Here is a 13,848-nt window from a genome sequence, read left to right on the forward strand (position 1 = left end):
GAGCCTATCCCCGATGCCTCGAGCCCGCGCCGACAATTTCCCACTCTCCGCAATTCTCACACTTTCGTTCTCATTCTGCCGACAGTCAGGGATTACTATACCCCGCAAGAATTCCCCTCGATAAATCGAAAGTGTCTGTGCACATGTGTCACATGGTAACTCAAAGGAGGAGTAAAGGGAGCCAACACACTCACAGACTGGGCGGAGCGTACACAACGGGCGGGGGCTGTATCGATTTAAATTTGGTTTAACCGGTGTCGTGGTGCACGACAACGAGGAATTACTCGTGTGCACGAGGGGGAAAAATAGTCGAGACGGTAGTGCGTGTGATACCGTCGTCGAAGGTACATCGACGTTGACTGTTTTTTTGACGGTGAGAAATTGAGTGACAGGGGTGGATTAAAAGGTTATGCTAAAGTTGATTCGGTGAGTCGGGGAATCATTGTAGAATTGTGATAAAAAAATGTCGAGGAAGACCGCAGCCTCCGAACCAGTGGATGGTGTTGCGAGGGGAATTAGTGGACCCACGAGTGTCGAGAGCGTTATACCGAGAACCAGGTCAGTGAATCAGAGTTAAAAATCCGATGTTATTAATTTTTTTGGCTGATTAAGGAGGGATGAATAATTGTTTAGCCATGCACATGATGTTTTTTCCTTCATTGAAGTTTATTCTTCGTCCATTCACTCAGTCGTGAGTCACAGACATTTTCTCCCTTAGTTTAACGAATCGATCGGTGAACAGAACGAAAATGCTTCATGATGGTGAGACGGTTTAGATATTCAACTACCCCTGCCGCTGGGGTTGGATATCAAAGTGGATCAATTGTGCGGAGGATCGGGTAGAGAATGTTTGCTGGGTTGTTTAGACTTGGGTTTCGAATTTTTGCCGCTGGGATGGACCGGCTAGGAGGTGGGAATTGATTGGAGGATTATGTCACGTGTAATTCGGTGGAGTTGAGTGGTAAAATTCATTATTGAGGATGATTTAAGTGCCAATCACATTTGATTGAAAAATATCAAAAAATGTTTTCTTTCTGTTCACTAGTAAATAAAAATGCATTAATTCATTCGACGAAATTTCAAACCAATAACCAGTAATATAGACAAATCTGATCGGTCAATTAACCGTCATTTTACACGTAAATTACACGTCACTGACCGAAGGCCAATGACTGGACATTTTTGGTCAGAAAAAAAGGGACCGAATTTCGTGTCGCAAAAATGACCAGAGAAAATCTTGACGGTCATTTTACATCTAGAGAGAGCGCAACAAATGTTGTTCATCGTGTTACCGTGTTACTTCGGAATTCAGCCCCTGGGCTGAGCCTTGGAACCCAAAACTCTCTAAATTTTAGTAAGAGAGCCTGATTTAGGCACCGTATGTTTGATAGAATTCTTTAATCAGTTCTCAAATGAGAAGATTTACGACGTCATTTATCCAATGAAAAATTTTATACGACTATTTTTCTATAATTGACCCAGAAAACAATTTTTGCCAGTGCCATATAAAATTCAACAGGACATCGGCAATTTGTCGACGAATTGTCGATATACTGTTTGCTGGAGAGTTTTATAGATTCTATAATAATAATAAATAAAAAAAGTGCTACGAAAAGTTCTACTTTCCATATTAAGGTAATGATCACTAAATTTTCGATTTGCGTTTCGGCGTTATTTATAATTTTATTCAAATTTCTAAAAAATTCATGAAGAAAATGAAAAAAAAAATGATTGAGCATAAAAATTACGGTCAGTTTGCATCACCAGTACTATAGACAAAGCTGACCGGTCAATTAACCGTCATTTTACACGTAAATTACACGTCACTGACCGAAGGCCAATGACTGGACATTTTTGGTCAGAAAAAAAGTGACCGAATTTCGTGTCGCAAAAATGACCAGAGAAAATCTTGACGGTCATTTTACATCTAGAGAGAGCGCAACAAATATTCATCGTGTTACCGTGTTACTTCGGAATTCAGCCCCTGGGCTGAGCCTTGGAACCCAAAACTCTCTAAATTTCCATGAAATAAAACATTGTCTTATTTTGTCAAAAGTTAGAATATTCGATGAATGAAAATAAAGTTTGCATTTGGCCCCATCCGTCCTAATATTTTCTCCCCTTGCCCTCTACTTTGATTTCTACTTCTGGAGTCTCCCAGTAAGTGAATTATCAATTGCAAAATAAATTCCATAAGATCTTGCGTATAAAAAAAATTCATTTCTCATTATTAAATCGGTTACAATTGATGTTCAATTATCAGAGAAGTTGATTTCATATGATCCCCCACAGTTAAAAAAAATTGATTTGTGCAAGATGGATAGTTTGTTTAAGGAGATGGTTCTCTTTGTTTCAGACAAGATTTGCTCAAGTGGAATGGCTGGGGCTACAAAGACTCGCAGTTTCAGGTTAATGAGAAGATGATCATCGAGTTCACTGGATCCAGGTGAGAGGGATTATTTTAATATTTTCATAAACGTCGAAAAAATTGGAAAAGGGAAAATTGATTTGGTAGTGAATTCAGGAGCGATTCTTTACGACTTGATAAAGATCGAGTTGTCTTGGTGATTCTGAAAGCAAATGGAAAAAGAAATTTTTTGTCGAAAATTCCGTCTCACTTGTATCAAAATATACTATTTCGGACCAGAAATAAAACAGTATTCAGTTGATTATAATGATTAATTGAAATAGATAAGAAAATATAAAATTCATGGACAAGTGATGACGGTTGATCGATGATCCTGAGGTATTGTGGAAAAACTAATTTGTAACTGAATCCGGAATCGTAGATATTAATATTGAATTAAATATGGAATTTTTGGTTTTGTACTATTTTGTTGTAGAGAATAGAATTTTTTCAAAAGAGGATTCCTTACATTTTCGCTCTCCAATTGAGTGAGGAGTCGTTTCAGCCACTATTCGCGAGAAAATTCCAAAAGATAATTTTTTCTCATGGAATTCAATCCTCTGCCAAGAGTATTTCCTAACATTTTTTCCTGAAGTCAATTGATTTCGATTGCATAGAGAAATGGCATAGAGGCAAAAGAGGAGCAGTGGATAGTTCTAACTTTTTTTGAAATGTTGATGCGTCATTGAATTGTTAATCTTTCCGTTGGTCGCGCTAGCTCACCTGACGTCTGTGGTCGCGCGGTTATCGTCGCGCTGTACGCGGTTTGGGTGATAAAGCATTGCCGCCAGCCGCAAGAATCTTTTTGATTGGGTCTTCGTACGTCAAAACACTCGTTCACGTTCAACTTTTTATGATGTTTTATGAGTTAAAATTTGTGGATATTTCTTTTTCATTTTTATTCGAACCCTTTTTACATTACCAATAATACATTTCATACTTTATTTTGAATTTCCCACTAACTTGACTCTGTAATCAATCACAACCAATGACCAGGGTTATGCATCTGTCGATAACCGCAGCTTTTTATATGACATTGTGAAAAACCCGTAATTCACGTAATAAATGTAAAAAACCAGCCAAAGTTACCTTTTATCGTAAACCGTAAAGCTTCGCGAAGATTATACCTCGCGGGGTGATAAAAGTCACGAGGTTCATACCTCGCCAGGATCATACGTCTCGAGGGTCACACCTCGTAAGGGTCATAACGAAATAATTGGTATCTAAACCTCTGCAACCAAATATAAGTGGAGGAGGCAGTCGGAGTTTCATCCCCTGTTACGGACTGACTGCCAGTGAAAATTCCACTGACATTTGTGCTTGCGTACTGAGCGCCGCACCGTATTTCAAGCTCAGCTCTCAGAAAAACTCACTTTTCTAATGTTTCATCCATTGTGGCGCAAAGAGAATGTACTAAGGAACAGCAAATAGATTGAAGAGACAATTCTTGGGGTTTCAAAATTTTTCGGATATTAGATTTATTTTTATCCTGATTTTGGTTCCACGTGCGGCACGGCGTTCATAGCGCAACAGCGAAAAGTTAATAAAATGGGAGTATGTTTTTTCCATGAGAAACGCGCTTCTTCTTCACGTCGTAATGAGTCTCGTCTGAGTTTAATTGATCAGTTTGTCTCCGAGTTGTGGACACAGAAAAAAATGCAAATTTCTGTTTTGCCTCACTGTCCCCTCATTTAAAAAGTCGCTATTGAACTTGACTTAGAAATTTTCCTCTTCAGTGAATTATGACATTATCTCATTAATTTAAATTTAAATGGGAAAAGTCAAAATATTCTTTTTGTTGAAAATTTCAACGTTCTAGGAACAATATTTTCCAACATTTCTGAAATCGTTTGTTTACGAGGAGAAACTCAATTAATGAAGTAGACTAATTCGATTCATTACGAATCAAATATTGCATTATTCTAAAATTCTGAAACGAAATCTTGCAACACATTTTTGGATATAAATTTTATGATTTACAAGAAAGGTTTTTTGACGTTTCCTCCTAAAACCCCTTATTTCCAAGATAATTGCATAATTAAAGTGCTCTACATTTGACTAGAAATTTTCCCTCTCAATTATGAATTTATCTCGATAATTATACACTTTTTGCAATATCATTGTTTAAATACAAAACTAATGGGACTTTAAGGGAACATATTTTTTCCGCACAAAAATGTCCCTGGACACTCCCTCTTAAAATGACTCGTTCGCAAGATAAATCCACAACTCATAAAACGTCAAATTCAGCATGTCGCTATTATTTACTCCTTCCCTTCTGAATCCTCTAATGATAACGTCCAAACCCTTTAATCATTTCCACCAGACTCATCCTCCCCCATTAGAACCGCATAATAAGAAGTCATCTCAATCTTCAATTCGTCCTTCTGTCACGGAATCTCCCCACATGCATAAAAAGAGTTTAAAAAAAATCCGTCAGATGATTAGCACTCAAGTATTTCGCTCTGTTTGTTCCTGCCTCCCTGCAACGTAAACATTCCTGCAGAGAAAAATAAAACACTTGACACAAAACATCCCGATGTTGTAATACCTGAATAAATAGTTTCCCTTTGACATTAGCATCCGCACACCTACAAATGAACAAAACAAATTGACATGAATTCACGAAGAACGTCTCGAGGACCACTTTTCGGCCCCACCTATTTACCCAATGAATTTTTTTACGTAATGAGTAAACTCACACGACAAAAAACCATTTGCTTTTCAATGCATCGTTCTACAAATAACATATTCACCATGGACAACTTCTTTTTTACGTTCCTACAATAACATATTTGCATGAAAAATAAATTTAATTTATTACTCAAGGTATCCCATTGGTAATCTGCAACTTCCATACTTTACCCAATGGGTGAAAGATGTTTTTGGAGTTGATTTGGAGGATAGAAAACCACCACAACCACTGCCAGCCACCTTTCCAGAGCCCATTATCTCTCAGGAGTTTCTCGATGCCATTGAAGAGTTCAAAATTACGTATTCTACTGATGGAATGGACAGGCTCTTCAGGGCCCATGGACACACGTTGAGGGAAATGTATCAACTGAAACGAGGGCACATCGAACGATTACCTGATATTGTTCTTTGGCCAAGTATGTGGGTTTTCATTTTAATGAATTTTATAGGAAATAGGATGACGCTTCGAGAAGACTCTCTCTGCTTTTCCCTGAAGATTAGGAATTTTTTCTAGGTAATTGATAATTAATAAAATTGTCAGAGTTGATTCGGGACGTTATAGGATGTGTTATCTTGCCGAATGAAGCATCTGGTTTTAGGATAAAATATCAAAGCGACATTTTTTGTAAAAAACATATAACATGTATTGACGAAAATTGACGAAACAGCCGAATTGTAAAATGTAACAAAAAATTTCTCCTTCACAACTCGTTAGATATATTGAGTCATCTCGAGAATGAGTGGTCAGCATTTAGAGGCGTTTTTTTGTTGGAAATTCATTCATCCGTAAAAAAGATGTTTTCAAATTTTCTCCGCAAATCTTTGGTTCTAGAGATAAATGAACAAATATAAAAGAAGTTGGATTTGAGTTATTGAGCTAGGATTGGACTCATCATCTTATCGAATATTGGATTATCTCGTAAGGATATTCAAGTACTTTGGCTATTTTTTCTCCAATGAAATGCTCTTCTACTTTTGTAGTCGATCATCAGAGCTTTCATTTGAGCCCCATTTGACCCTACGTTTCGGAACATTTTACAATGATTTTATTATTTAAACTTTGCAAGTCTGAATTTGAATCTCAATATTGAACAGTTAGAATACATTTTTAAAATCTGAAAAAAATAAGAAAGTTCACTTTTGGAAGAAGATCGATGAAATAAGTTGAAAAGTGCAATTTTTTAAAATCACGAGCATTTTGTAGAAATAATTTATAACAATAATTTACAAATTCATTCATTTTCAGAATTTCACTAGAAATCGATTTCATGCGTAAAAAAATAATGTTTCCGAAAGTTTAAACCGTTTTAGTTATTTATTTATAAACAACGAATATTTAAAAGAATAATAATTCCATGCAAAATGTAATTTAAATATTTACGAATATTCAATTCATGAATGTATTCATAACACTGAATATTTATGAATTTTTTCAAATTTTTCTCACGCAATTTAATTGACAAATTTGATGATTGAAAGTGGTTGAATCTATAGTTGGAGTCTACACCAAACTGTAAAAGATACATGGATATCCTTAAGTAGCGGTTTCAGGATAAAATATTGAAATTTTTTTTTCAAACTTAATTTTTTATATAAAATGGGGTGATCGGCATCTTCTAAAATTGAGAACTAGTTATAGAGAGCAATTGAGATTGCAAACATGTCGAATTATAAAAAGTAACGAAAAATGACTTTTTCTCATCTAGATGAGCCTTTCCAGAAGATAAAAAGATATTTTTTGTTGATAATCCATTATGCAGAAAAAACTTTTTCCATTAATTTCTCTTACAATCACTCGTTCTGGAAATGAAAACACAAATTGGGGTGATTAGACTCATTCAAAATTGCATTATCTTCGTAACGAATGATTTTCGGACAAAATATCGAAAGACATTTCCTATGGAAAATTAAATTCTCTACGAAAGAGCTCTTTTCACATTTTCTCCTAAATTATCCTCAAAAATACAAATAGAATTTACACCTAACGCTCTACCACTCCTTGAATTTTCAATTTGGAATTTTTCCAAATAAAAAATACAGAACATTTCCGCAGAACATTCCCCAAGGCTCGCATGCCTACGTTCTAAGCCTCTTCAGTGATAAGATATGATGTTAATTACCCGGTGAGTAATTCCAATACAAACGTCAACTTTATCAGACGGGTCGAGGGAACGTAGAATTACGTCATCAGGTACATCCATCGTGTTGACCTCACAGTAATTAATTTGAATATACTTTTAAGAGTCACTTATAAAGGATCGTCATTCTTCCGTTTATCCATTAATGTAAAGACATGACGAGGAAAAAAACTCGACGTCTTATGGCTGAGATATTGAGGAAAAAACTTAAATGTATCAAGGGATCGTGACAGTTCAGGGATTTACATATTTTTTGTTCCAGAGTGCCATGACGATGTGGAAAAGATCATCAGGATGTGTGTGAAGTATGGAGCTGCTTGCATACCCATCGGGGGAGGGACTAGTGTTAGCAGGGCTACTAGTTGTCCTACGAATGAGAGAAGAACGATTGTTTCACTAGATACTTCACAGATGAATAGAATACTGTGGATTGATCGGGATAATCTCGTTGCTTGCTGCGAGTCTGGGATTATTGGACAGGATCTTGAGAGGGAGTTGAGGCTGAGGGGATTCACCACGGGACATGAACCTGATTCATACGAATTTTCCAGGTGAAGATTGGTTCAGGATTTTCCTGAAGATGTGACTCGATTTTTCACATTTTTATGAATATTTGATTGCCTTGGTGTTGAGTATTTTAAGGGGAGACTACTATGAATTTTTAAAGTCGCGGGCTATTGGAATGCGATTTCTCATACATTGAAGATCGATTATCTATATCCAAAAATACAATTAATGCAAAAAACATTGTTTGTTGTCCGTCCGCCCGAAAAATGTTTCTGAAAGAATCGAGAATATATTTTGAATATTTTAAAGATCATTTTTCTATCTATTTTACATTAATCGCGCAAATGTTTATCTCGAGCAAAACGAAATTGGCTGTGTAGGAGTCGAATTTCAAAAAGCTAATTCGTAATTATTATTGCACACATTTTTTCAAAAATTTTGAAAAAGAAACCTCTGTAGCTAACAAATTGGAGGCCCTGGACTATTTTTAACATTTCAAGCATGTGTGGGGTAAAGGAACAATAGACAATTTTTTTTGCACTAATTATTAATTTTTACACATATATAATCGATCTTCAATGTATGAGAAATCTCGTTCCAATCGCCTGCGACTTTTATAACTCATAGTAGTCTCCTCTTAAAGATGATATGTCGAAAGAATTAAATTATTATTTTTCATTCAATTTTATGACTTGTTGTCGAGATGAATAAATAATTGAGAATATTTGTCGAAAATAGCAAACACTCGACATATTCATTTTTTCCAACTGATGGACGGAGTTATTAGTTATCTCCTTTATATTGATAAGAATTTGACTCGAGAAATAAAATAGATAATATGCACCGAATGTCGGTGTTAGCATGAGATTACCTACATAGGACTTGAAGTTTTTTTGTTATTACGGCCGTAAGGCAGCGCTTCGTAGATGTTACGCATCCGTGAATCCTTGACTACATGGAGAGAAAAACGACAAAGTTTTTAAACAAGTCTTACTTGTGCCAATAAAATAGTTTTTCGAAAATTATGAAAAAAGGATTTTTTTTCGTGTGAAACATGCAGAGAGTGCGCCGAGATGAAAAATTTTTGTCACAAAAATAGATTTAGTAGTTGAAAAAAAATTGCATTCTCCGTACACGCCAGAAATTGTAATTTCTAACACTGTTCCTTCGTTATTCGATACTCCCATGCGTATTTTGCTTCCGAAAAATGTTTGTCTTGTGCGAAACAAGGGATAGTAGTTTTTCATTTCGGCTATCTAATAATCACAGACAAGAAATGAACCCTTAAATGAAATATTAATAATGATATGACAGAAATCTTCCAACTTAGGGACAAAATAATTCTTGATAAATTTAGCTTTATATGAGATATTTTCATCCTGAAAAGGTACCGTCACGTATCAATTATCTGCCTCTTGAGCTAAATATTTCGTTGTTGTTAAAAGCAGAGTAGTTATTTGAGACTTTCAAATTCGAACCAAACTAATCAGTAGTGAACTGATAAACCGATACAAGTCAATTTTGGCTACTGACCAGTTTTCAATGAATCTCTCGGAATCTAAGGAAGATAGCAACATTTTTGTTATAACCTTTTTTGTAGAGCCGATTGAGTGCTACAATAAATGTAATCACGAAAATTTCGCTATCTCCTTTAGATTCGGAAATATTCCTCAAAAACTCAACTGGGAAAAGTCAACTTAAACCGTTTTACCGCTTCGCTACTGAATTCTTTTCAATTATAGTTTCAATTATAGTTTCAATTAAGTTTCAATTATAACAATCATGTTGCTCTAGAGGCTGACTATGCTGCATATGACCTTGAATGAACTCCTCTAATAATTATTCATATTTCTTAAATTTACTATTTTCTAGAGGGAAGAATTTCCATCAATTTTTCAATGTTGATATTTATTGAGGGAGTCATAACTGACCCTCAAGGTCATAACTGACATGATAAAGCTAATGAGTATTGTCTGGGAATGACTCGACTGGAGAAATACGGTATTGAAAAAATCAATGCTTCTCTCAAGTGAATGGATATTTGGCAAAAAAATAATTTTTTCATCACGCTGTGACGAAAAGTGAACTTTTCGGCACGCTCCGCGTGCCTAAAAGTCCAATTTCCGCCACATTGTGATGAAAAATATTGTTCGTAACTCGTGAAAAAATTTTTTTTAGCTCGTGGGATTATATCACTCGCCTTCGGCTCGTGATATAAACCTCCCACTCGCCAAAATAGTACATTACGCAACTAGTGCGGAAAGCAGGCGGTTACTAGTGATACCGCCTGCTGTCCGCACGTGTTGCGTATACTATTTTATATAAGTGCGTGATGAAGTCGGGTGGCGGAGGGGGGAGAGTGGGGGGTGTGGGGGGCGAAGCCCCCCCACTGAAGAAAAAAGATCACATTTATTTAAAAAAATAATTATAAAAAAGTGTGATTTAAAAATTATGCGTAACTTCTGAAGAAAAAATTAATTATATTCATTAAATATGTAGTTCAAAAAACTTGTAAATTATTTTTAATTGAAAAAAATTAATTATAATAATTACAAAATACAATTTTTTAAAATCATTAAGAATTCGCAAAAAAAAAGAAAGTTATAATTATAAAAAAATATGATACAAAACGTAATTGAAAAATCGGAGAATATTTTATTTCCATTTTCTTCAAATGTCTCATCACCAATAAACTCCTCCTCATCAGTAAATAAATTCTCCTCACTGCCTAACTCTTCATCACTATCAGGAATTATACGATTTTGGCTCATTTTATCTGCTTCGAAAATCACCTTTTCATTTTTCAGTCATTCCATGTATTCACTATTCGGAGGTTACATTTCCTTCCTTGTTATTCTCTTTTAATAGGTGATGCGCATGCGCGTCATGCGTTATTTCGGGTTTCAGTTGACTATAGTCAACCGAAACCCATGCGGTTACACGCACGTATCATATAAAACACTTTTTTGCACTCGTTACGAAATATACTATTTTTTCTCAGTGTACTAGGGGTCTACGCGACCAAAAAAAAAAATGAAAAATTCCGTATTCGTTTCAGCCTCGGCGGCTGGGTAGCGACTCGCGCCAGCGGAATGAAGAAGAACACCTACGGCAACATAGAGGACCTCCTCATTCGAGTGCGAATGGTGACCGGTCGCACCGAGGACTCCTCCCTGACCCTCGAACACAGTGCCCAGGTCCCCAGAATCTCAAGCGGTCCCGACTTCGACCACATGATCCTGGGTTCCGAGGGCACCCTCGGGGTGATCACCGAGGTTGTCCTCAAGATCCGCCCCCTCCCCAAGATCGTAAAATACGGCTCTGTGATCTTCCCGGACTTTCAGAGTGGAGTCGAAGCCATGAGAGAAGTAGCGAAACAGCGTTGCCAACCTGCCAGCATTCGACTGATGGACAACGAACAGTTTCGGTTTGGCCAGGCCCTCAGACCCCAGCACGGCTTCGCCGACAAGATAATGCAGACATTGAAACAGGCGTATGTCACCAAGATCAAGGGCTTCAAATGGGACAGCGTGTGTGTGGCAACTTTATTATTCGAGGGCTACGAATCAACCGAAGTTGCAAACCAAGAGAAAAAGATTTACGCAATAGCTAAGGAATTCGGTGGCTTGGCAGCTGGTGATACCAATGGAGAGCGTGGCTACATCCTGACCTTCGTCATCGCCTACATCAGGGATCTCGGACTCGAGTTTGGCGTTCTCTCAGAGTCTTTTGAGACCTCAGTTCCCTGGTCACGTGCCTCCTCACTCTGCAGAAATGTCAAATCACGAGTGGCAAGGGATTGCAAAGAAATGGGAATTAGTCATTATTTAATTTCCTGTCGGTTAACCCAGACTTACGACGCTGGATGCTGCATCTACTTTTATTTGGCCTTTACCTATCTCGGGCAGAACGATCCGGTCGAGACTTATGAGCACATTGAGGAGAATGCGAGGGCTGAGATATTGGCGAGTGGGGGCTCGATATCTCATCATCATGGGGTGGGCAAGATGAGGGCTAGGTTTTATCCGGATGCTGTGGGGGATGCGGGGCTCGGCCTCTACAGAGCTACTAAGAGCTATTTGGATCCACATAATGTCTTTGCCGCGGGGAATTTGGATCCTAGTTGTAGAGCCAAATTGTAAGGGCTTTGGGGTTTTATCTTTGAGGGGTGCGGAGATTGGGGGGAACTATCTGAGGCGACTTGGTCGCTGGCTTGAGGGGTGACTCCCTTAAGCTCAATTACTGCATCACTACTCACTATACCGTACAGACGCTGAAGTTTTTATTGGAGTAAAACTATACAGTAGCTATCGGATCAATTGGCTCAAGTCAATTTCGTTCGCCACTCAGGTTTCGATAGATCTTTGGAACGCGGGGAGAGCCAGGATTTTTGTGGGAAGTTTTTTAGGGGAGAGTGGGGCAAAATGAAACATCTAAAAAACGAGTATTTGACGCAATTCAAGCAGAAATTTTTTTTTATCAACTTTTGTTTATTGATTTTGTTTATTATTGGGAGTACTGATGGGAATAATAATTTTCTGTTCGTTTTATAATTCAATTGATTAGATTAGGCTGATTACACTTTTCTTCTTTCATTCGATTGAAATTCAGCATCACATTTTCCCTTTTCCCCCTCTGGGTCTCCCTTGGGCTTTGCTCTGGATTTTGCATGTTTCATTTTCTTTTCAATTAATCCATTGACAAAATCTTCTCCCGTCAAAACTTCTCAATAATTTTTCATTCTACTGAATGAAAAATTATTATTCTCATCAGTACTCCCGAGAATAGAAAAAGTTGATAAAAAAAGTCGACAAAAAAACTTGAATAAAAACATTTTGACGTGGATACGTCTAGGGTTTCAATATGGGGGGTCATTTTGGGAAACGGTCCTTATGTGCAACGCCATCTATCGGAATTCTAGAAAATTCTAGGCATTTCGAGGTAATTCGAGAAGTTTCTTGAAATTTCGAAAAAATTCAAGGAGTTTCTAGAAATTTCGAGGAAATTCTGGGAGTTTCTAAAACGAGCAGGGGGCAGTGAGCATGTGGCAGTGAACATCTCACTCATTCATTTTTTTAAATACTTTCTTTGCCATCAATAAATTGATGGTGGGCTTCCGAATGGTTTTTAGCGTAATAAAATTTGATTTCAACTTGATATTTCGATTTTTGCGTCTGCTAGAGACCGAACAACGATTTCGAGGTAAAACAAGGAGAAACCTTACGATACTTCCACAAACGAAAACATTAATCCCGCTCAGATTGAATATACACAATGCCACACAAAAATACTGCCTAATGATTGAAAAACTATGCTTTTTCAGGGAAATTTCAAAGTGTTTTAACAAATATAATACGCGAAAATATTAAGATTTTTGATGGAATCGTTTATCACAAAAAGGTGAATATCTCCGAAACCACTCGATGGATCGCGCCCTTTTTATGAACGGGTATATATGTTTTGATTGATTTAGATAGAGAATATCATGCCGAATATTTTGAAAAACAATTATTGAAATCGGTTAGGTATTTTCCGAGATATTTTCGAGAAAAGGTTAAACAACGAATGGCTATTGCTTAAAAACTAATGGACGGATCAAGCTGAAGTTTGACATGTTGTTAGTCTCAAGTTATACCAATTGACTGAAATTTTTTTTAATTTTTTGGAATGATTTTTCCCGTTTAAATATCAAATTTACGAAAATATGACCACCGATTGGACAGTGTCACGCACAGACTTGGTCCCCAAACTTCGTATTTTTACGTTTCAGACCATTCTGCATCATTTCCAAGCAAAATTAGAAAATATGAAAATTAAACGATTGCAATGCTTCCATTCGGAAGCAAAAATAGAGGGAATTCAAGGAGTTTCCAGAAAATTCGAGAGAAACCAAAGAGTTTCTAGGAAATTCGAGAAAGAAGAAAAGACCATGGACATATCCACGTACAATCACAGCTGTATCGAAGATACCGCCGCCTGCAATTTTTTTTTTGCTTGAATTGCGTCAAATAGTCGTTTTTCGACTGTTTCATTTTGCCCCACTCTCCTCTATAAATAAAAGAGCCATTAGGGGGCATTAAAATATTACGTCACACGATTAGG

General features: G+C 36.9%; 1 protein-coding gene across 1 annotated transcript; it reads left to right on the forward strand.

Annotated features, from left to right (window-relative positions):
- The first annotated feature begins 338 nt into the window (after positions 1-338).
- On the forward strand, positions 339-12,204 carry LOC107035477 (alkyldihydroxyacetonephosphate synthase). The gene is made up of 5 exons (XM_015252898.1): positions 339-558; positions 2,357-2,446; positions 5,237-5,517; positions 7,502-7,790; positions 10,805-12,204. Exons 1-5 carry the CDS (start codon positions 464-466, stop codon positions 11,886-11,888), a joined length of 1,839 nt encoding a protein of 612 aa, XP_015108384.1. The 5' UTR covers positions 339-463; the 3' UTR covers positions 11,889-12,204.
- Positions 12,205-13,848: the final 1,644 nt, after the last annotated feature.

Source organism: Diachasma alloeum, unplaced genomic scaffold, assembly GCF_001412515.2.
Source record: "Diachasma alloeum isolate Michigan unplaced genomic scaffold, Dall2.0 Dall_scaffold_00198, whole genome shotgun sequence".
Lineage (NCBI taxonomy): Eukaryota > Metazoa > Arthropoda > Insecta > Hymenoptera > Braconidae > Diachasma > Diachasma alloeum.

Coding starts and splice junctions, on each gene's coding strand:
- LOC107035477 (XM_015252898.1), top strand. CDS start 464: ATGTCGAGGAAGACCGCAGCCTCCGAACCAGTGGATGGTGTTGCGAGG. Junction 559..2,356: donor AGCGTTATACCGAGAACCAG/GTCAGTGAATCA, acceptor TCTTTGTTTCAG/ACAAGATTTGCTCAAGTGGA. Junction 2,447..5,236: donor ATCGAGTTCACTGGATCCAG/GTGAGAGGGATT, acceptor TTATTACTCAAG/GTATCCCATTGGTAATCTGC.